Source organism: Clarias gariepinus, chromosome 3 (assembly GCF_024256425.1).
Source record: "Clarias gariepinus isolate MV-2021 ecotype Netherlands chromosome 3, CGAR_prim_01v2, whole genome shotgun sequence".
In the NCBI taxonomy this organism is placed as follows: domain Eukaryota; kingdom Metazoa; phylum Chordata; class Actinopteri; order Siluriformes; family Clariidae; genus Clarias; species Clarias gariepinus.
This window is the reverse complement of record NC_071102.1, coordinates 3,756,256-3,778,657: the sequence shown is the minus strand read 5'-3', so window position 1 is coordinate 3,778,657 and position 22,402 is coordinate 3,756,256. Positions and strand designations below refer to the sequence as shown.

Genomic DNA, 22,402 nt, shown 5'->3' with positions numbered 1-22,402 from the left:
TAATTTTATGTTAATTTGGGGGGATCCCCAAATATGTGGTGCCTTGTTTCTATTAATCCTCCCTGTACTGTGTGTAGTAGATGCATTAAAAAACACATTTTACTTTCCCACTTCCATCAAAGCATTAAAAATGACAGTGACACAATGAGGCCATGTATAAATACACTAAAATCTGCAATTCCTAACAATTATTAGATTTTTCACTTTGAGATTTAGAACTCGAACTCTTTTAAGACTCAAAAAAAGTCTTGAACCTTTAAAATATGTACTGAACAGAACGCAAGGGTTAAAGGTGAACGCCTGCTGGAGGGTACGGAAAGAACCGGAGTGAAGCTTGTCTTGAATTTTGTGTGATATAAGAGGAAAAAGGACTAGGCTAAAAAACTCAAACACAAACGAAAACGCGTGATAAAATATATCTAGCGGGAACGACTGGAATAACTGCAGATGTCTGGCTTTTGTACAAGGAAAGCTCTTTTCTCAGTCAAGAGCACGCAGTCAAATTCTCAGTGAAAGGTCTGGTTAAAATTTTATCAAAAGACAAATAAAACAGAGTGGACAGTCAAATAGTACAGTTAAACATATGTGCACAACCCCCCCCCCCCCCCCACCACCACCACCCCCCTCATACACACACGCACACATGCACACACTCATACGTATACTCGCACACAGAGTTATTGACAGTACCCCAGTGTTTGACTTTACATATTTCTCAGTACACTCAGGCTTTGATAAGGAATCCGAGCCAGCTGGAGTTTTTCCATGAAGAACGCATGCAAAATAAAAGCCTCAAAACGTAACGAATGGCACGTGAAGTGATGACATGGGCTGGGGAGAAAGCATAACCACAGATGTTTAGGATAGATAACGCAGGACGTTGTGTTCGTAAAGCCTCCATAGATACAGTTCAGAAGAACTTCCTGACTATGTTCATCTCATAGGTGTTTAGGTTGGATCAGATTGACTGTTTATAAGCTGGAACGTCAGGGGAAGTCTTGTTGTAAAGTCTCATCATGGTTTTTTTGGGGAAATTTATTTTAAACACAATGTTTTAAAAATGTCAATTTTGAGTTTTTCTATTTTATAAGAAAATATCACAGTCCACTTATGTAAGCGCTCTAACCAAAATATGTACATTACAATACAAAAACTCTTGAGCCACCCCTCCACATTTCGCTTCCAAAGAGCCAGACCTTCATGTATTTTTATGTAATCTTGAGGAATAATTCTCCAGCAAGTTAATAATTCTCAGCAAGTTTCTGTCTGTCATTTTCAGTCCAGTCGCTGTGCCTGAGCCGCACCAGAGGAATGGTTTTTGTCTCTTAAGCCACACAGTGACCTATGAATCACTAAAGCATAAAAAACATCTAACTTAAGGCATGACCCAGTGAGAAACAGGTGCAGATGATGAGAGATGATCAGGCTGGTGATTAGTATACTGATGATGCTGAATGCTGAGTGGTTGGAACAGACGAGAGGGGAAATGAGGCTGCTGCTGGGGTTGTTACATAAACAACCAATTTTTAAATTGTATCTTTAAAGTAATCTTTACATATCTCCAGCATTGTTCTAGAATGTGGGAAATAAATCACATAACAAAAACATTAAATTAAAAGGTGTGTCCAAACTTTTGTATTAATTTAGTAAGAAAATAAGGCTAGGACGTTTATCAATTAGGTGAAACCACAATGTACATGTATCTAAAATAAGAGTCTAAAATAATCATCACAGTATACACATAAGCATTCTACAGTATAGTTCCAGATTTTCCTGTTTTGCTTGTTTCCTTCACTTCCGATTATTTAATACCCATGTTTAACCCTGTTCCGCCTGCGTTTGGATCTCCGCTATGGATTTGGATTATGAGTTTTGGATACGTCCCAATAAAGCATGTAACAGCTTTGTGCGCTCTTTCTCCCAAGGTTGCATGTGAGACCGATCCTCAATTAGAAACCAGCAAGTTAATTGTATTTATCCATTTCTTCGATTTATTGCCATATGGCTTCAACATTTTTAATCTGTCCAGCAGTTCTTTAGCTGCTTAAAACGTTTAATTGATTCTGTGCCGGAGAGTAAATAAGCCTGTACAATTCAAGGCACTGAGGTCAAATATCCAGCCAGTCATTGTGACTTCACTGCTCACGTAGTTCAGGAGGTGATTTTCTTCAGGGGGGTCTGTGAATACTTCTACTGGAAATCACCACCTATTATTATAAACATTATCATCATAATGTTCGAGCCAAATCAAGACTTTTGATTATGCAGAACAGAGTTATGGGAGTAAAAACTCCCTTTATTTCTCTATATAATCTCCTGCTACACTAATACACTTATCCCAGGGTTTCACTAGTGCTTGGATACAAGCAAGGTAAAAAGTTTTTAAGACGCCCCACATGGAAAGAACCTATATGAGGATATATGCGCATATATGAAACCTATATGCAGTATATATGCACATATATCCTCACCTATATGAGGATATATGCACATATATCTTCACCTATATGCAGTATATATGCACATATATCCTCACCTATATGAGGATATATGCGCATATATCTTCACCTATATGAAGTATATATGCACATATATCCTGACCTATATGAGGATATATGCGCATATATGAAGGCCTATATGCAGTATATATGCGCATTTATCCTCACCTATATGGGGATATATGCGCATACATGAAGCCTATATGCAGTATATATGCATATATATGATAATATATATGCTGCATATAGGCAAAATTGAGGTGCATATATGTGCATATACAGGCCATATAGGTCTCCTGTATTGCTTCTTTATATCCACATATAAGCCCTATATGTACATACAAGATATGTCTCCTATATAGCTCATGGCAGGATCTGGTCATTTTAGCTCATATCTCACTTTAGCAACTGTCATACATGATGCGCTCATATTTTCTATTATCAAGGCAATAACTAAGAACTAACTAAATAAAAAACACATTTTAGAATTTCTGTCGCATTATCTGCTAATGACCAGAGGCAGGACACGCCCACACGCCAATCACACGGAAATCAGTCCGGCTAATTTACATACTAGGCCACGCCCCCGGACAAGGAAACTCTTCAGAATGTTCTGGAAAGTGGGAGGAGTTTACATTTACCTCAGAAGAAGACTGTGTGGCCCTGACGACGAACGGGGAGCATTTTGAAGAGAGAATCCAGGGGGGGACACTGGGTAAGTTATTAAGTCTTATATAACTCTTATTCTGATAATATTAAACTAATATTAGTAAATATTTTCCTCACTTCAGCTAGCTCTTGTCAGCTTGTGTGACACATTGGCTTTCAATGCCATTTACATAGTTTAGGTAAATCATGCTAACATGCTGCCTTTCTGTATGTAGCATAAACATGATATTTCCCGGTGGCTAAGCTAATGCCTTATGGAGTTTACAGATGTTTATAAACGTTTTAATAAATATTCATTTATTATTATTATTATACTGTCTTATTATTTTTGTCTTTTCTAGATGCTACATTGAAGAAGTGGCCGGCAGCCACCCGAGGGCAGACAGGCACATCTATCAATTCAAAGCTCACGAAGCTGAGAAGGTCCTCAAAATATATATATGTTTTCTTCCTGTTGAGTTTTTTTTTGTCTTATTTTTGTTCTTTTACTATTTGATTGTTCTTAAAAAAATAAAAATAATTAAATTTCTACATTTTGGGCTTTTATTTATGTTGTCTAACAGCTATGGATTTTAATAATTTTACTAATATCTAGGTAAAAATATAGGTGCATATATATGCACATAGGTACATATATGCACGTATATATGTACACATATATGTACATATAATATAGGAAAACGGCCAATTTTATATATGTCACATATATGTCTATATGGGTACATATATGCACGCACGCATATATGTACGCATATATGTACATATATGTACATATAATATAGGAAAACGGCCAATTTTATATATGTCACATATATGTCTATAGGTACATATATGCACGCATATATGCACGCACGCATATATGTACATATATGTACATATAATATAGGAAAACGGCCAATTTTATATATGTCACATATATTAAAAACCTATATCAAACCTATATTAGAACATATATGTTTTATATAGTTTTTTTCCGTGTGGGGCTGGCCTCCCAGGAACTCCTTTAACGGCCCAAACATTTGAAAATGTCTTGGAGTAAGGTCAGGACTGTACGAGGAATGTAGCAATAAGTCCCAGTCGAGATCCTGTAACGTGCAAGTGGTGTTGGTGAATGATTATGTGTACAGTTCACACAGACAGATGCATCTCTTCCACAAGTTGCCGACGTTGATTTTTTCGAGAATCAGCCGTTCCATTTGCTGAATGATCACTTTCGTTTCATTTTCAGCAATTTCATCACAAGTCCCGATTTTGTACTCTTTTTTATGGTCATTTGAGTTGAATGGGTTTAAATCTGAATCTCAGATACAAGTCTAAAAATGATGACAAGTTGGACCTGGATGTTATGTCAGACGGAATATCAGGAAAAAAAAAAAAGATCTAGGCTGCTGCAAACACGCAAAGTATTATTACACATATTTAAATAATGAGACAAGCTGGATTAGCTGTACTGAGAGAGGGGCAGTCGATCTGTTTTATGCTTTAAGAGATTCCTATCTGAAAAAAAAAAACATCTATTGTTCCTTTTCAGATGTTTTTCCACTGGCAATCCGTGTAAGTTTCTACATACATCACACAAAATGATGAGAAAGGATGACAGCTGTAGATAATTCTTCCAAGATGCATTTGGGCTTAGCTTGGGTGTTAACGACTGGCCTTTAACATCAATATGATAACAGACAGATCTCGACAGAATCGGTCTAGGCTGCAGAACACACCCTGGCTTTTCAGTCATTGTTTACCAGCGATCCGTTCAGGACTCGGCTTTTAAACAAACCGGGAAACATAGTGCAGATGCCGTGATGGGACGTAAATGTAGCATTCGGGGAAAAAGAAAAAACATTAATAATTATGTTTGTATCGTGATCCGTTTCATTCAGGGTCAGGATGTGTGTAGCTGCTTCGGTCCTGGAGTCTGTGTGTCCTTGTGTTTTTTTAGCTCAGCCACGTGAATGTGTGAAGCTCATCACGGTTCATTCAGCTATCCTATCCTGTCAAGATGTTGCTCATCCAAGCAACACGTCATTGGACTGCATGTCATTAGGCAGAATTAAACACTGCTGATTTGTCCCTGGCTGCGAGGAGCACCAGAGCGCTCAAACATCTGTGCAGAAAGTCTTACCGGAGCCTCACGCTGGCGTGGGAGAGAAGCTGCATGAATGGGAGGGAAAGAGAGGACAGGACAGAGGGTTCGGCAAAAGAGAAAGAGAGAGAGGGAAAGTTAGTGAGAAACAGATTGGAGAGGAAAGTTGGACAGTGAAAAGGTGAAAGATGCACTCGTCAACGTAGGTCGCTCTGATATCATAAACATGTGACACGGAATGGGGATCAAACTGGCGTGAGAACTCAACTCGCTAGAGAGAGAAAGAGAGAGACGAGAGAGAGTGAGAGATAAACTACATGGAGAATGGAAAGAGTGCAGGAGTGAGATGAAGACAGATAGATATATAACCAGAGAGAGATAAAGACACGGAGAGAGAGAGAGAGAGAGAGAGAGAGAGAGAGCTGTGAGAGATGAACTGGATATAGGAGGGAAGATAAATGCTTGAGTGCCGGAGAGAGATGAAGACAGACAGATGTATATAGAGAGAAATAAAGACACAGAGAGAGAGAATCCTGAAGGAAAAAAATTAAGCTTTTCTGTAGGCCTGAGCGCAAAAGTTTGCACACCCCATGGATTGATTCAGCGGCGATAAAATGTTCCACATACTGCTGCTGTCTCTTTACCAGCCACTTTTTTCCTTTTCTAACCTAATAATACCTACAAATAAATAAATACAATGACTAGTTACAGAGAAACTGCAACATGTAAAGTCTGGAAAACCTCCAGTTACAGCTTTACCCCTGACTGTCGCTAAGTGCTGATACTGGAGACTCTTTCCATAGATGTTAAATAAACATCTCCTTACAGAAAACGTCAAGCATATAAGCACATAATCACACCCTTTTTCAATCTGTTCATGTGGATCATCCGCTGTACACGGCCCTGTCAATGAGAAATATAAACATATGAATAGCTGGAACAACCATCAGAGCGGTTGTTATTCACAACGGATGATCAATCTGCCCAATCTGAGACACCTTGTCTTGTGTATAAGCGTCAATAACCTTTTAAACATCTCAGCTTTGAAACAGTCCCTTTAATCTTCATTCTGAATGTCACGTTCAATCCTGAACGAGCGACAGATGCCTCTTGTGTCCTCACTGTGGCCTTTAGTGCTTAGACATGATCACTTCAGGATAGTCTCTATCACTAACACGTGGATCATTCTGTCTGTCTCTGTCTCTCTTTCTCACTCTGTCTTTCTCTCACTTTCCCTCTCTTTACCTCGTCTGACACACTGCTGCTCAGCATAACGAGATCAGCGGCGTTTAACCGGAGGTCACATACTCATCAATTTAGAGCTCAGGACAAAGGGCCTAATCAATGATGTGTGCTGAAGAAAAGTCACAGAGATAGTGCTTATCAGTGACGACATTCGTGACACTGATGATGCAGCGCTTCTAACATGCCGCTTACTACACATGATTGTAAATATTTGGGATATTTCTTAGGGAGATGATGGCTGACACTGTGGCAGGATCTTTAGACTCCCTGACTCAAATAAAATGTAGACTTTTAACATGTACATTTTACGCAAATAAATTCGACTGAACGGTTCAATCTGTTACATTGCATGGAGGAGGAGCATGAAAAGAGGGATAATTTTTAAATATATCATGAATAAGGACAGATCATCCCAGTGGACACACAGAGTAACCCTCAGGTTATGTGTAAAGCGTCTGTTAAACTCATGATCCTTTTAAAGGTCTCTAAATCCCAATAGGGAAGTAACAGCCTACAAACATCATAAATAACAAACGTAATACAAATCAGCAGCTTGTAACGTGATAATCCTGTAAACCTAATAAATTTCCCACAAACGTTATAGTTGTTGCTATTACATTTAAAAGGATTGCAATATCTTCCCACAAATGTAATATGAAATGTATTACATTTGTGGAATTCTTCCATTACAAGCTGCAGATTTGTATTACATTTGTGGTTTATTTATTATTACTACAGTATTATGTTTGTGGTTTATTTATTATTACATTTGACAGAATATTATACTCAAAGCTCCAGAATTAAATTATGTTTTTGGTTTATTATATTAGGGGGCTGTTATCAGGTTATCAGTCAGGTGTTACAAGGTCTTTAGGTCATCTCCATGAAAATATTACAGATTAACTAGGACTGCACAATTGAATGGCGTAAAAATCAGAATCACTATCTTGATTTGTGCAATTGTTTATTCAAGAATGTATAGTCAGGAATTCATGTAGAGTTTGGGAATAATTTAAGGACCTTACAATTATTATTATTATTATTATTTTTATTATTATTATTATTATTATTATTTATAATTTTAAGTTGATAAATAAATATTTGGCGAACATCCTCTTAATGATCATGTCCAATTCTTTATGGTTAGCCTATATACAGTAAATACATTTGAACAGAAAGTGGTACATTTAATAGTTAAATATCACAGTTTTAATCATAGTCGCAAAATTGTGTCAATGTGATTTTTTTTTAAATATATATATCAAATTGTAGAGCCGTACTAATAACCCTGTAAAGACGCCCTGAAGTCGACTTTAATATGAAGTGTGAACACTTTTAGGGCTTTAATGGGAACTTAAAGTCTGTCCACGTAGGAGTAGCTCAGTGTTTAATGTGTTAGAGTACTGACTGAAGGTCCTAGGTTCAACCCCCTCCTCCACCAAGTTGCCACTGTTGGGCCCTTGAGCAAGGCACTTAACCTTAAATTGCTTGGATATATAATGTGATTTTAAAAACTATAAGTCGTTCTGGATCAGGGTGTCTGCCAAATACCCTAAATGTAATGGGTCCTGAAGATGTTCCCCAGTAGATCTATAGGTTGTATGGTCCTAAATATCTGTGATCACTGAGATGTTGCTAGCCTTGTGTAATGTTGCTAGTCATATTAGTATTTTTATACACTTGTTCTCTGTTTTTTATGCGATCGCTGCACCTCTAGTTCATAGTCATGTGCTTGATGTGTATGTTCAGTTGTGTGAACTCAAACAAACGGTAAAAAAAAAGAAGTCAGTTTGGCTTTTACATGTAATCTTTCTATTGGGATTTAACTACTGGTGTAAATGTAAATACATTCAGTGTGATTGTACTGCAGTGTTGATATTTAGAGCTACTGTATGATGTCGTTTTAGTGTATAGTTGGTGACATGGGCTGATGTTAAGGATGATCATAATTAAACATTCCTCCTTTTTTTCTGCATAACACAAACTCCTGCCTGATTAAATTCAGTAATATTTCCTCAACCATTTTCTAACTAACACACTCAGGAGGTTTTTAAGGATTTCATCAGGTCATTGTCTGATATCGATTGATATTTAATCACCCACTCTTTGATCCAGTATTCATCCAGAGCACATGACTTCATAGCGCCATCTACCGGTGAGGAAAATAGCTTCCAATAAATGAGCTGCAAAGTGCAATAATGTAAACATGGGAAATAAGACAATGTTTTAATGTAACACCATTTTTTTTTTATTATAATTTGTAAAAATTTTGGCGTGTGTGTGTATAGATATATATTTATATATATATATGACGTTGGCTTTACATTTCAGATGTATTTCAATAACAAACATTCATATAACATTTGCAATATGGTGGCCGTTGTATTATTTTATGTTGGTGCTTTAAAAAAAACAAAGAAAGTGCTTTTTTTTCTTATTGTAGCCCATATTTATTTATTTTTCTTTTTAATGTAGAGAATTCAAAATATTTTTCCCCAATGATGATGATGATGATGATGATGGAGACAAGTTTAAAAGGCACTGAGATTGCAGTCTCCTACATAAACACATAAACAAAATGATGAAAAAACAAATAAACAACAACAACAACAAAACAAAAAAAAAACAAATATGGGCTACACAGCACTTTCACTGCGAAATCATGCAAACAGCCATTGCATAGAGGCACCATTTTCACATTTCATCTTAATTCTGCTGCATAAATACAAAGTCTGGACTGTAAAAAAGCGCCCTCACGCACTCATACACACGCACACACACACACACACACTCATACACATACATACATACATAAACGCGCGCGCGCCCTCCACATCAGTACCCGAAAGTATGGCAACTTTTCAGCAAACAAAAAAAGAAATGTGCTTCATCGGGTCGTACAGTCTCACGACTTATAGTGCATTACGAGCTGAAGGGCAGACACCACAAGTTTGAGGATTTGGCTACATCCCAAACCGCATATTATCACACTAAATAGTAAGCAAAAAATACATAGTGCGCTACTGTAAATGAGCAGTTATGCACAGTTTTTGGTATGGTATGTAGTAGGCGGTTTGGAATGTAGCCTGTTGTGTTCCAGTCCTTTTTGCTTTGGCATGTTTTCAGTCTATTTTGGAGACAAATTCCAACATACAAACATTTTAAACATGGAAAAACATAGCAGTTTGTTTGTTTGTTTGTTTGTTTCACCAGTGCACTTTTCAGGCTTTTGAAGAAGCCTTGTGCAGTTCTTACATACAGTTCAACAGCCTAAAGTTGGTACTTGATTGTTTTTTTTAATATATATTTATATTTATATATGTACATTTTGAAATACAACTGCTGCTGATGTGAAGTCATGCCCTACAGGAGCTGCGCACATTCTTAACATGGAGGACGCGAGTCCAAAAACGAGCTTATCGAGTTTTTTTTTTTTTTTTTTTGGTACAAAAAAAAGGCACGTGTAGACGGCAGCTGCCTGGCTTCTGTATAGAAACAGTTTCTGTAATGATGATCTGGGACATATCCAGCAGACGCTAGCACGACTTCAAGAAACAAGAAGAAAAAAAAAGGAAAAATGAAGTGAGTGAAGTCTGTCCTGTTAGGCGCAGCCGCCCATGGCTTTGACGTACGAGCCGTCAGGCAGCTGCCGAAAGATGCCCCGCAAAGTCTCGAGCTCGCGCGTGAGGTGCTCGACGCGTTTGCGCAGTCTGTCGTTGTCCGACGAGAGCTCGATGACTTTCTGCTGCGTCTCGGCGTTGCGCATCTTGGCCTTGTCGCGGCTCTTGCGCACGGCGACGTTGTTGCGTTCGCGCCGTAGCCGGTACTCTGCGCTGCTCTTGTCGACCGACTTCTTACTTTTGGGCCTGTCGCCGGACATCATTTTGACAGCCAGGCTGCCCTGCTGCTGGTGATGGTGTTGGTGCTGATGGTGCGGGCTGGGCACTGGGGTGGGTGGAGGCGTCGGGTGACCCGGCTGCAGGTGCACGGCGGTTTGCGCGCAGTGCGCGATCTGGTACTGCAGGTGCGACAGGTGCGGGTGGTGCTGGTGGTGCGGGTGGTGGTGGTGATGGTAGGCGCCGGACTGTGGTGCGTGCCCGAGCTCTCCAAGCTCACTGTCCTCACGCGGTTCCTTCTTGATCGCCACGGATCTTAAGCGCGCCTCATGGGACTCGTACACGGGTTCCAGCTTGGACGATTCCCCATAGCCCGCCACCGCGCAGCCATACGAGTGCTGCGGTCCGGGCGCGCCGATCCCCAGGCCGTGGCCGTAGTCGTAGTCACCTCCGGTCGCCAGCTTGAGCTTCTCGTGGCGCGCACCACTGCTGTGGAACAAGTCAGCCAGGAACTCGTCGTTAAACGCGCCCGGGTCGATGTACGCGCTGATATCGATGGAGCTCTCGTTCTCGCAGATCGCGCTCAGGTCGTCCTTGTAGCCGTAGGCGTTCTGCGCGCTTGGACCGAGGTTCGTCACCATGGGCCGAGGGGCTGCCTCGTACAGGTTGGCTTGCTCCATGGAGTACCTAAAACCTGCCTGACATGGTGAAGGGCTCCGGGAATCCAGCTTGCTCACACTGACCAGGGGCAAACTTTAAAGAGAAAAAAAAAATGAAGAGTTTCTTTTTGTTTTTCTAGAAGGCGCAGTCTCTCCAGCCCGACTGCACTCAAGCGGCTCCAAGTGTGGCTGCAAAAAGTGAAGCGGGAGTCACGGAAAGGCTCGGTGGAGCATACAGACTTCACCCTCTGTACGAGTGTGTGTTTGACCTCACATCTGTCTCTGAGTGCTGCGCTTAAACTCTTATATAGAGAAAAGAGCGTGTTGGGCGGGCGCGCCCCAGGTCCTAATGCGCAGCTGGGACGGGTTTCTGCCTGCTGTCACTTCACAGAGTTATTTCACATTGCACGTTAAAGAAGACTAAGTTATTTTATATGACCTGATAAAGAAAATAATATAATAGCAGAGATTAGTGCATATTTAAAATTAAAGACATTGCGTTAGGGTTTATACAAGGTATAGTACACGTGTCTTAAAAGTAAATAAAGAAAAACGCAATTAAAAAAATATTATCATTTTCAGATTTCATCACGCATAGGATAGGAATCTGAGAATATTTGCATTGAATTAATCACTGGTTACCTGCTGTTTTATACGAAACACATAAAACACTGTGAGCTCGATTTAACCCGAGTTCACCACTTAAAAAAAAATTACCTTCATGCGCACTAATGCTTAAAAGGCGAACCAATAATTCAGGGATGCGTTTGGAACACTGTGATACGTGGAAGGTTATGTTTTTTTTTTGTCTGTGTGGAGAAAAATATGTTTTCTAAGAGAAAAAAAAAAGATTTACAAAAAAGAGAGCGGAGAGCTGTGGTGTGAAGGTAAGTGTTTATGTGACACTTCAAGTGGATCTGAGTGGATATAAAGGACAGACAAAAAAGGGTAGACAACTTGTACATGTGTATATGCATGAAATAAATTAATTGTTAACCAATTGTCTTGGTTGGGAAAAAGATAAGCTACAGGAGCGAAAAACGAGAGGGGGGAAAACAAGCGTGACTTAGAGTTTAATTGAACAACTTTTAGTGCAACATATAAGGGAGAATTGTTGTATTAATAATGATTTAACCATCATAGCATTAGTTTATTTGTATAAATTTCAGTGCGTGCGAAATGATTGCGTTGCCTTTATGACACCTGGCATTATGTCCATACCGCGCCATACAGTGTTTGCTCTCACTGTGCGCTTTTTTTTCACTCCAGACACCTAAAGCAACCTCTCCAGTTGATCGCCAGTCTCACCCCGGCGGTGGTTGGATAAACATAGCAACGTGACAAAATGCACCAGAAACTGCCTCTGGCACGCGCGCTTCTGTACCGACCAGCGCGTGCGCAGCTCCCTCTATTGTCCCAACGCGCGTTTGGCACGAACCGAGACGCGCAGAGCGAGACGTGAAGCAGCGCCGTGCGCACGAGTTTAATCACCACTGCAACTTTTATCACTGTTTATTAGATTGGTTTCATTGAATGCATTGGGGTAGATAATAATAATAATAATAATAATAATAATGTAGGATGTGACATATAATTAAATCGAAACTATGGGAAGCATAATTTCACCACAAAAGAAAAAAATGTGCAAAAATAAATAAATGAATAAAGTAAAAAAAGAAAGGAAACCAGGACCAATGAGTGTTTAAAATGCTTATAATATGCATTATGTGTAAAATATCTCTAATATACTTATACTAATAATATGTATAAGATCTTTAAGATTTAATTCAACGTGTGATTTACTTCTTTTATATTAATATAGCCATAAAAATACCTTGAGACAGATCAACCCTAGTGTTCTGCAGAGACGCTTTAAGAGTTTCTCCTTCCCCATAAGACAACATAAAAAGTTTTAAGAGTGTATTTATTATATGTGTTATACAAAAAAAAGTTGATGACCATTATACATATCACAACTCATGTGTCATATTCATTGTGTTCCACATTATACTTTTGTAATTTTATTTGGGATAAATAAAGTACCTGTCTGTCTATCCATCTATCCATCTATCCATCTATCTATCTATCTATCTATCTATCTATCAACACAACAGCGTTCTTCAGTGGTTCTGTAAGGGCTTGATAAATAATTCAAAGTTCTAGGCTTTTAAAATTACCCTAGAATATGTTCCAATAAAAGAATGAACAGCTATAGGGCTCTATAGAGAACCTTTAAGGATTCCTTTTTCTCCTCCACAATCTCATCCAAAAGGCAAGGATAAGGGTTCTAAAAGTTCTGAGAGTGGAGTGTGTGGTTGTGTGTTTATCTGGTGAAGACAGTGTTCTACCTCATGCATCATACATTAGATCTACCTCCAAAGGTTTTTTCAACAGTGTCTTAAAAGCTTTAATCTTTTCATTATGATTCCAGTAAGAACCTTTTAGGATTTCCTTACAGGAACAGTGTAGCATGTAGTGTTGAATAAATCTAATATCATGCATTATACGCAACTCAACTGACTTTAGATGCATATAAAAAATATCTAAATAATAATTTATAGAGCATATTTTTATAATATAAACCATTACATGCACTCTTTGAAAGCGAAGGTTCTTGGATAAAAAATAGTTCGACTTTGAAAATCCTCATATAAGAACACATAATCTGTTGCAGGTTTTTCTACACAAAACCTTAAAGGATAAAGTTAAATCTTTATGAATTTAACAAGCTGCTTTGCCAGTAACTCTTACATCAGAGGTTACATACAAATCAAATGAATAGACTGAAAAATATAATTTGGCTATTTTTATGTGTTTATTTCTAGGAATTTTAATCCCAATAATCATGTAATTTTCTAAAAAAAAATGTTTATAAACTAAAGGAACAAATAATTCTGTATAAGGATGCACAGTAGTCCAGAACATCAGGCCAGGTGCAATTAAATATTATACTTAAAAAAGGTTTTGTTCATATTTTAAGGGAAAATAGACATGGACATTGATTTATGAATATAATGACCAGTCTTTCATAATATCTTGGCATTACACTGAATATGTTGCGTTTTGGTCAGAGTCCATCATTTTAATCTTATTCTGTAACCCTGACCTCAGAATGTTGGATCGAAAATAGACATTTGGAAATGTTTGTATTTACTGTAGAGCCCTTACCTGGTATGACTTCTCTGAGACAAGAGAATTATGAGCTGCAAGGAGGAGATAAGATTAAAGACAGAGGAGAGAGATTAAGATAGAAAAAGATGGGGAAAGATACAGACAGGCAGACAGACAGCAGGCAGACATAGATAGATAGATAGATAGATAGATAGATAGATAGATAGATAGATAGATAGATAGATAGATAGATAATCCTGGGCAATATGGCATACATGAAGCAGAAAGTCTACTTTGTGTGTGTGTGTGTGTGTGTGTGTGTGTGTGTGTGTAAAAAGTCACTTGTTGCAAATGCAGTTTTATGTTTATTTTTTAAATAGACTAACGCCATATATTTTTTTTATTTCACTACTATATTGTGTTATTACCACCACAAATAGATAATGTCAAGACTAGACTATATTGTTTTAAAAATATATATATTGTTAAAAAAAAAAAAAAAAAAGATTACTTGGAAAAAAAAGTTACTCGGACAATAAGCTTTTAATTCGCCTTTGCTGGTCTGTTTAATAGCAAGAAATAACTTGATTTATTTTCCTTATCATTTCTAAAATACAGTAAAAGCTTCTCCTCCACTTCAGCTCAGGCAAACCATGCATCCTATGATCTCATGGCTGATCCTGTTATATAAAGAACACCCGCCCCCCACACAGAGCACGGCGTCATTTGGTTGGTGAAGTAAGAAGTCAATCAGGTGCGGTAGCCGTCGTCCGCATAGATACTCGTCTCTGATTGGCTGAGCGGCTAAATTGCCGTATATGGTCAAGAAAAAAAAAGAAAAAGAAAAAAAAGATTTCGCAATCCTCCCAGGCACGGCTTCAGTGAAAACCAAACAATAACAGCGTCTCCGGTGCTTCCGTCCCGTTTGGAGGACAAATAACTTGGTTTAATCGCCGTGTCTAAATGACGGACAAGGTTTAAACGTTTATAAGGTAAGGAAAGTGTTTATTTTTGTATAAGGACGCAGGAGGAAATGAAAAGGAGCTTTGTTAGAGTTCTGGAAGGTTCCTTCCTGCGCTCGTGCGCGCTAGCTTGGTTAGCATGAGATTGCAAAACAGGCTTCGTTTGAGGGATTTGTTATCGTTTAAAAGTTTTTTTTAAATCGCATTCGTGGGTGAGTTGGAGACAGAATTAAACTATCATGTGGTATAAATTTAGATTTTTGGTGTGTGTGTTTCACCAAAATAGAGCGTAAGTTAGCTAGGAATGTACATATATATATATATATATATATGTGTGTGTGTGTACGTATATATATTATATATATAATGTGTCCGCGTGTGTATATGAACGACTGTGACGTCACCAATGTTCACTCTATGCCCAGGATAAAAATACAACCGTGAAATAAATTTCATGTCAAATGTTATTATTATTATTATTATTATTATTGTTATATATGAATTCTTGTGAAAGGTAAGTTAGTGTCGCTAGCTAGAAAGGCTAAGTGCTTAGCTAGCGGTATTCCCCGTCATTCCAGTTCAATTACGTATGAAGCAATACTTAGGTAACTGATGTAAGCCTGTTAGCATAGCACACTAGCATCGTGTTATTAAAAGGACTAAATAAATATTAAAAAAGACATAACAAGCGAAAAACTGTTAGGTTTATTAAAATAAAATATAACTTGTTTATTTATTTATTTTTAAGAAAAGAGACGGCTATAGAAGTTGTGCACGCGCGGACGGCGTTTCCTGTTCCGTGCCAAAAAGAAAAAAACGCACCCAGGCGGCGCGAGCGTTAGCGCCGGTGGTGGTGATGATGATGATGCAACCGAGAGCAACGCTCTTGCTGAGAAAGAGGGAGGTCAGGTGGATGTGCTGCTGCTTCTGCATTAAACATTAAACCATGTTATTGATGGCATCCTCTGGCGTGACTCTGTGCAAGAGGTTTAAAACACACACACACTTTTTACAGTCAACTTCCAAACTATTTGTATGTATACCCCTGCTGTCTTTATGCCTACAGTCTGTCTCTATAAATACATTAAAAGTTTTGTCCATACATTAGTCAGAATCTACTTTCAATGATATTTTTATGTTTTATACGCTGGAAAACAGAACAGTTTCTGTTTGTATGTTTTTCCAGACAGATTTTGTGCCAGCATCATGCAAAACTGAATTTACAGCATTTAATTACGTTTTACCTGTAGTTAGATATCAGCTTAAAGTTAAAACTTAAACTAATAGTGAAATCAGTATGTTGAATAAAAGCGATGTTATAAGGAGTTCTGTGTTGGACTTAATAATCTACTTTAAAATAAACTACTAAGAAGATACGTGTTGAATGTAAACAGACATTTGCACCAACAGATATTAATTAGAAAATCTAAACTGAATATTTTTGCTGGGATTAGTTCATATTTTGCCCGTGAAATAACAGCACTGAATATGGTTTAAGTGCATTTTAACTTGCTGGAGTCGTTTTTAGACAAAAACTTTTTTCCAGTCTACTTTTTAGATTTCTCATCTGTGATTCACACTCTAGTTACTGAACAGGGAGTGTATTGGTCTGAAGACTAAAGAAGTACAACTTAGCGTACACAAGGCGTAAGATACTCAACCTTACTTAATTTTATTTCTTTGTATTAATAAAAGAGGCAGATAGTTCTGCCGTACAGGAAGACATGTACATGGGCTTCAATCTGAAACGATATTACTGATTACATTAAATCTGATCAGCTTTTTCTAGCTTTAACAATTTCTACAAACTCTCTTCCACTCAACAACAGGTAGTTCACCTAGTAGATAATGCATCTATCATGCACAAGAGCATAATGCAAATAATCCCATAAGTGCAGTAGTTGTCTTTTAGTCTTATATAGACTTGATCGGAAACCGGTTTGTAATTAAATGGTGCTGGTGCCTTTCACAATTTTTATCATGATTGTGCTTTTGTTGTCACCCTCACCCCTGTATACATGCACCCCATACCCATTATTTACCACATTTGTTATTTGTCGTAAATATAGCAGAACCTTGGCTCGGCGTAAGAATTTAATTTATTCTGGAGGCGGGTTCTTATAGTGCGATTACGAATACATGATATGCGTATACGTATATTTTCCCATAAAAAGAATGTAAATTCAGATCATTTATTCCAGCCACGCTAGCCTGAAAAATTTTACAAATTTCCAACGCTATGATCATTGCATATAAAAACAATCAAAACACAAAAAAGTGGACTTTAAGACTCGGTTAACCTTAATTATGATTTCTCTTAAATTTATATTCTTAAGGCAAATTTGTAATGGAGGGCATTGTGGGCAGTCTGTCCACTGTAGGCCACTTACGCCTTCTGGTTTGATGGTGACTGCATTTCATTGGCTTTTTACCTTTTCTAATCTATTTTAAATAGTTGATGGAATTAGTCATGACCAGTTTTTGTAAGTTGTTGTGGAAACTAGTGATCGGTCAGTTGTTGCTCTTGGAGATTGTGATTGGTGACTGAGCGTCAGAAAACTTCTTATCAGTGATTGATAATTGGGAAAGTGTTTATTTGTCCATCAAAACAAAGGTGGTTAGTCATTGGGAAAAAGTAGTGATTGATGATTGGTCATTGAGAACACTGGTGATCTGTGATTGGTCACTGGGGACAGTAGTGATTGGTCATTTAGTAAAAAGGTGACCAGTAATTGCAAGTCAGGAAAATGATGACTGGTCCTTTGAAACTAAGGTGACTGATCCCAGTGACCAATGAACAAATGGTTTTTGAAATAAAAAGGGGTCAGTGATCCACTGTTGAAAACGGTGGTTATTGTTGCTCAGTTATTTACAATATCATGACATTCATAGTAAAGTTTTTGAGCGCAATATGAGAGGGAGAGAGATTCTCCCGAGTTTCACATGTATACTTGCAAGTGTGTATGAGCTATGCAGAAAAATCCTGTGTGAAAACTCTCAGATGTCCTAATGGCAGCAGATTCCAACCTGTGATCACTTTTTGAGCATGTTAAGACCTCCAAAAAGGCCTGGATGACTGAAAAATAAATGACTAAATCCTTAGGGAAAACACTATGGCCCTCGCACACTATGACATCTGCACTATGAGACATCAACACTATCATAGCGCGGTAGTCATAGTTACTATAATGTCATAGTGTTTGGGCCCTAATAATCCTTAAAAGAACAAAAGGGCCCTTCACACTCTATGATGTAATAGGGCTGATGTCATAGTGTTTAGGCCCTAATAAAAAACTAACAGTTTAAAAGTGGCAGTGTTCTTTCTGCAGAAATCCAGCAGACCTGGCAACGCTACGCGAGATGATGCTTCAGTGACAGTTACCTCTCTCCGTTTCCCTTTTCCACTCAGGAGCGCACAGTCGCAACCCTCAGCAACTAGTTTTTCGACAGCATTCAGCACCATCATCCAGCGGGCGAAGGTGCAGACGCGAGCGCAGGAGAGAGGCAGTGGATCCAAATGAGCAAGCAGCCACAGAAGATAACTAACACAGAGCAGAATGGAGTGAGCGTCATACAGAGCCAGGCTCATAGCAGTGTCGCAAACTCTACAGCAGGACTACAGCAGGTACACACAGGCATCCACAACAACCTGCACAGAATATCATGGATCACTGTTTTATTATATAAGGTGGCACTAGATGTCTGTGTTCATTATATATGTTCATCGTATACATAGTATGACATTTATTGATTGTATTTGTTTGCGTTCTAAAAGTAAATGTATTATTTAGAAAATATATTCTTAAAGCAAAAATTGGAATTGTGATAGGAATTTTTCTATGAGAAAAATGCAAATGCACATAATCCGTTATAGAGCCCCAAAAATATAACCAATGATTATAAGACGCATGAAAAATCTTTTTTCTTGGCTTTTGAACACATACCGAAGGCAACGCTGGTTTCATGGGTCGACTCTTTTGAAACAGCATTTGCTGACTGAAATAAAGAAATTGTAAACTTGCTTCGATTGGCTATCTGCTAACGCAAACATGTTTTGAACGACTCACAGACATATGCTCAACTTGGTTCGTTCGTATGCCGACAGTGCTTCATATGCTGATGAAAATTTTTTGCAACATTTCAATTCTTAAGTCCAAAAATTTGTAAGGAAGGGCATTTAGGTATGCCGAGGTTTCACTGTACTAATAGCAAACATGAGTGGGGGGAAAAAAAATAAGAAATCATTTGTGCATGCTGTAAATATATGAAACATAATAAATATATCATTTTAATAGTGTTCTCTTTCTGTCAGGTTCCCCAACTCGTTCCAGTAAGCCCAAGAGGAGGTGGCAAGGCCACGCCACCCAGCAAAATGAAAAAGACCCTCCTGGACAAGGACAGCGATGAGTACAGGCAGCGGCGTGAGCGCAACAACCTGGCTGTGAAGAAGAGCCGCATGCGCAGCAAGCAGAAGGCGCAGGACACGCAGCAGCGTGTCAACGAGCTCAAAGAGGAGAACGAGAGATTGGAGGCCAAGATAAAGCTGCTTAGCAAAGAGCTCAGTGTGCTCAAAGACCTGTTTCTGGAGCACGCGCACAACCTGGCCGACAATGTGCCGCCTGCTACCGCGGCAACCGTTGCCCCCGGAGACCTCTGTAACACCAACAACAGCAGCCAGTGAGATTGAGTCACTCCTTAAGGGGTGGCAACTCTGTACCATAACAATAATCCTGTTTAACCTTTTCTTAAGGAAATTTTTTAGGCCATTTGCATTTCAGAAGAATGAAGCTTTTTCTGTTTTTCCCCCCTCATGAGCATCAGATGTTTAAGAGAAAAAAAAAGAAAATACTTTTGTAATAATTATTAGCACTCTGGACTTTAACAGAAAGTGGTTTATTTCTCAAACTGAAAGATCAGAGGAGCTGCGTGCGTGATTTGGATTTGAAGTAGAATCTCAGTTCACGAGTTGTACTTGATCCTTGTCATCTTTATTCCTACACTCGGATATTGTTCTCTGTCAGACGTGGTGTAAATAAGCATAGACGGAATGCGGAAAAGCTATAACAGGGCTTAGGAATGCCGTAGGTTTGGATTATTATTATTTTTTTTTTCCTGCTTAAGACTACAGCGAGTCACCGAACAAGATTTGTGTTGTTGTTTTTTTTTTCCCCTCCTGTATTTTTTCCACCTCTCCTTTCCGTGGCTGCCGCCACAGCTTTTCATGGCAGCACGTTAGGTTCATAAGAAACGTTTTAAACGTGTTCGGGCAAATCGGTCTGACTTCAACAAGAAGAGACGGAAAGAATAGACATAAGAAGCAGTGTCCTAGAAAAGGGGATAGATTTAATTTACACCCGAGGGCCTGTTTTTCAGGGCCTTCCCCTATTTTTATTCCTTTTCCCTTTGTAAGCTATCTTTGTTAGGAGTGCTTCTTGTTTTAACTTTAGAGACGTTCCTGAAACTGAGAAAGACTGGCACGATCGTGATTAGACGAACATGTAAATTTGTTTGACATTCAGCTGTGATATAAATTCACAGGGGTGGACAAATCAAAAGCAGAGGAGGGTAAATATATTGATGCATAAACACTATTTTATCAAGTTAATGTTCATTTGAGACATGGGTACATTCAAACGGAGTGCACTAGTGTATACATTCACTGTCACGTGAAGATTTGCATCCACGGATGACATTTTAGAATAATACACGCCCACACACAAGGTATGCTGAAAGCTGAATGAAATAAAGCGCGGCACAAAGCCGTTATGCATCTCTCCTGCTTATAAAGACTCAAGTGTTATCTTTTCTGCACTAAGAGGACAGAACATCACATTCCGTATCTAAAACGTCAGGTAACGACATTCTTTTGCATCCACAGCGCAAAAACAGACCGTGTTACGTGAGTATAACCACTTTGACTCAAAACAATCCGACTATATGTTATTAGATCACGGACTTCAGTTAGGTTTCACGTTAAAGCCCTGGTAGACCAGACTATACTATTTATGATTTGTCCACCCCTGCATTACGTACAGATGTAAATAAGGGTTTTCTGTTTGTTTGTTTATGTTTTGAAAGAATGATTCCGGAGATTGTCCACAAAGAACAAGAATTTTTGTGTTGTACTTAGAAAGCGCCCCTGTCCTGGGACGAAAGAGTCAGACAGCACGGACAGCATTGAGTTTGTTGCATCAGACGGAAGAGCAGACAGTGGCGTTAACAAAAGCCGTTTAAATTCCACTTGAGCCTCCAACCCTTCTTACAAAACTATCCCAGGCACAGACAGACAGACAGACGGAGCGAGAGACGAGGGAGGGATGCCGCCTGGGGTGTTGGTCGAAAAAAACAAAACAAAAAAAAAAACCAACCCAAACTGATTTCATCATCGCGACACCCCATGGTCCGGTCTGTCTGCACTTCCGTCTGATGCGTGTTTGATACACAGCAAGGGCTTAGACACCGAGGGCGGATTCTTGCTGACTCATCGATTAGGCTTCTTTAAAAAAAAAAAAAGGGGGAGAGAAAAACCCAGAAGTGTGCGCTGATTAAAAAAATACTCGTTTATGCATAATCCATTTTTTTTTGTCCTTTTTTTGCTTTCACATGTCTCCGACAGCTAAAATCTTTCTAGCATTTCTACACTGACTTTTTTGTACCTCAGGCTACGCCACTAAAGAGACTTTAGTGTATTTGTACACCTGTTTAAAAGAAGAAAAAATATCATCACACATACATGTAGACAAAGTGATCTAGGTGATAGTAAGAATTTAAGCATCTTTTCTTGGATTCTTTTGTAATATTCCTTTTGTCATTTTCTATATCTTTAGGTTTAAAAGGTTTGAAAATAACATTTAATAAAAAAAAAGGAAAAAAAAGCATGATGCATGGTTATAGCACTGTTCAGGAAATAAAAATGCACAGCGTGTTATCAGATTAGGCTTTGATACAGGAGTTTAAAAAGAAACGAACGATTATGTCGTCCATGTTATGTTCATCAAATATTTGATTAGCATTTTTTGCTGAAGTATGAGCGTTGCTGGCCAACTTGCTTTTTTATATAAGACTATAAGGGGTTATTGTGCATTATAAATTAAAATTGATTACAAAATGTCAAGTCTGTGTATCTGGTGTTTTTATTTATTTATTTTCTTTTAAACCTGGGTCTATAACATGCACTGTATTTAATTAAAAAGTTTTTTTGTGTTTGGTGTTTTTTTAAGAGATCTCATAACAGCGATCACACAGCTTGCACGTTATTAGTTCCTGCATTTACCTGAACGCAGTGTACAGTGTGTGCCTGCGTCATTCGGCGTTATTGTCAATATTGGCAGGATTAACA

The 22,402-nt window shown here is 38.5% G+C and overlaps 2 protein-coding genes across 4 annotated transcripts; one reads left to right on the top strand and one right to left on the bottom strand.

The window, feature by feature from the left end:
- Positions 1–10,057: 10,057 nt before the first annotated feature.
- cebpa (CCAAT enhancer binding protein alpha) lies at positions 10,058–11,257 on the bottom strand. The gene has a single exon (XM_053493281.1). The coding sequence runs from the start codon at positions 11,009–11,011 to the stop codon at positions 10,097–10,099; it is 915 nt and encodes a 304-aa protein (XP_053349256.1). The 5' UTR covers positions 11,012–11,257; the 3' UTR covers positions 10,058–10,096.
- Positions 11,258–14,934: 3,677 nt separating this feature from the next.
- cebpg (CCAAT enhancer binding protein gamma) lies at positions 14,935–22,177 on the top strand. 3 transcript variants are annotated; one of them, XM_053492486.1, is made up of 4 exons: positions 14,944–15,093; positions 15,812–15,967; positions 18,473–18,688; positions 19,376–22,177. In XM_053492486.1, exons 3-4 carry the CDS (start codon positions 18,581–18,583, stop codon positions 19,742–19,744), a joined length of 477 nt encoding a protein of 158 aa, XP_053348461.1. In that variant the 5' UTR covers positions 14,944–15,093; positions 15,812–15,967; positions 18,473–18,580; the 3' UTR covers positions 19,745–22,177. The 3 variants fall into 3 exon arrangements, with proteins under 3 accessions (XP_053348459.1, XP_053348461.1, XP_053348460.1); XM_053492485.1 differs by having other exon boundaries at positions 15,812–16,050; XM_053492484.1 differs by lacking the exon at positions 15,812–15,967 and having other exon boundaries at positions 14,935–15,093.
- Positions 22,178–22,402: the final 225 nt, after the last annotated feature.

Coding starts and splice junctions, on each gene's coding strand:
- cebpa (XM_053493281.1), bottom strand. CDS start 11,011: ATGGAGCAAGCCAACCTGTACGAGGCAGCCCCTCGGCCCATGGTGACG.
- cebpg (XM_053492484.1), top strand. CDS start 18,581: ATGAGCAAGCAGCCACAGAAGATAACTAACACAGAGCAGAATGGAGTG. Junction 18,689..19,375: donor CTACAGCAGGACTACAGCAG/GTACACACAGGC, acceptor TCTTTCTGTCAG/GTTCCCCAACTCGTTCCAGT.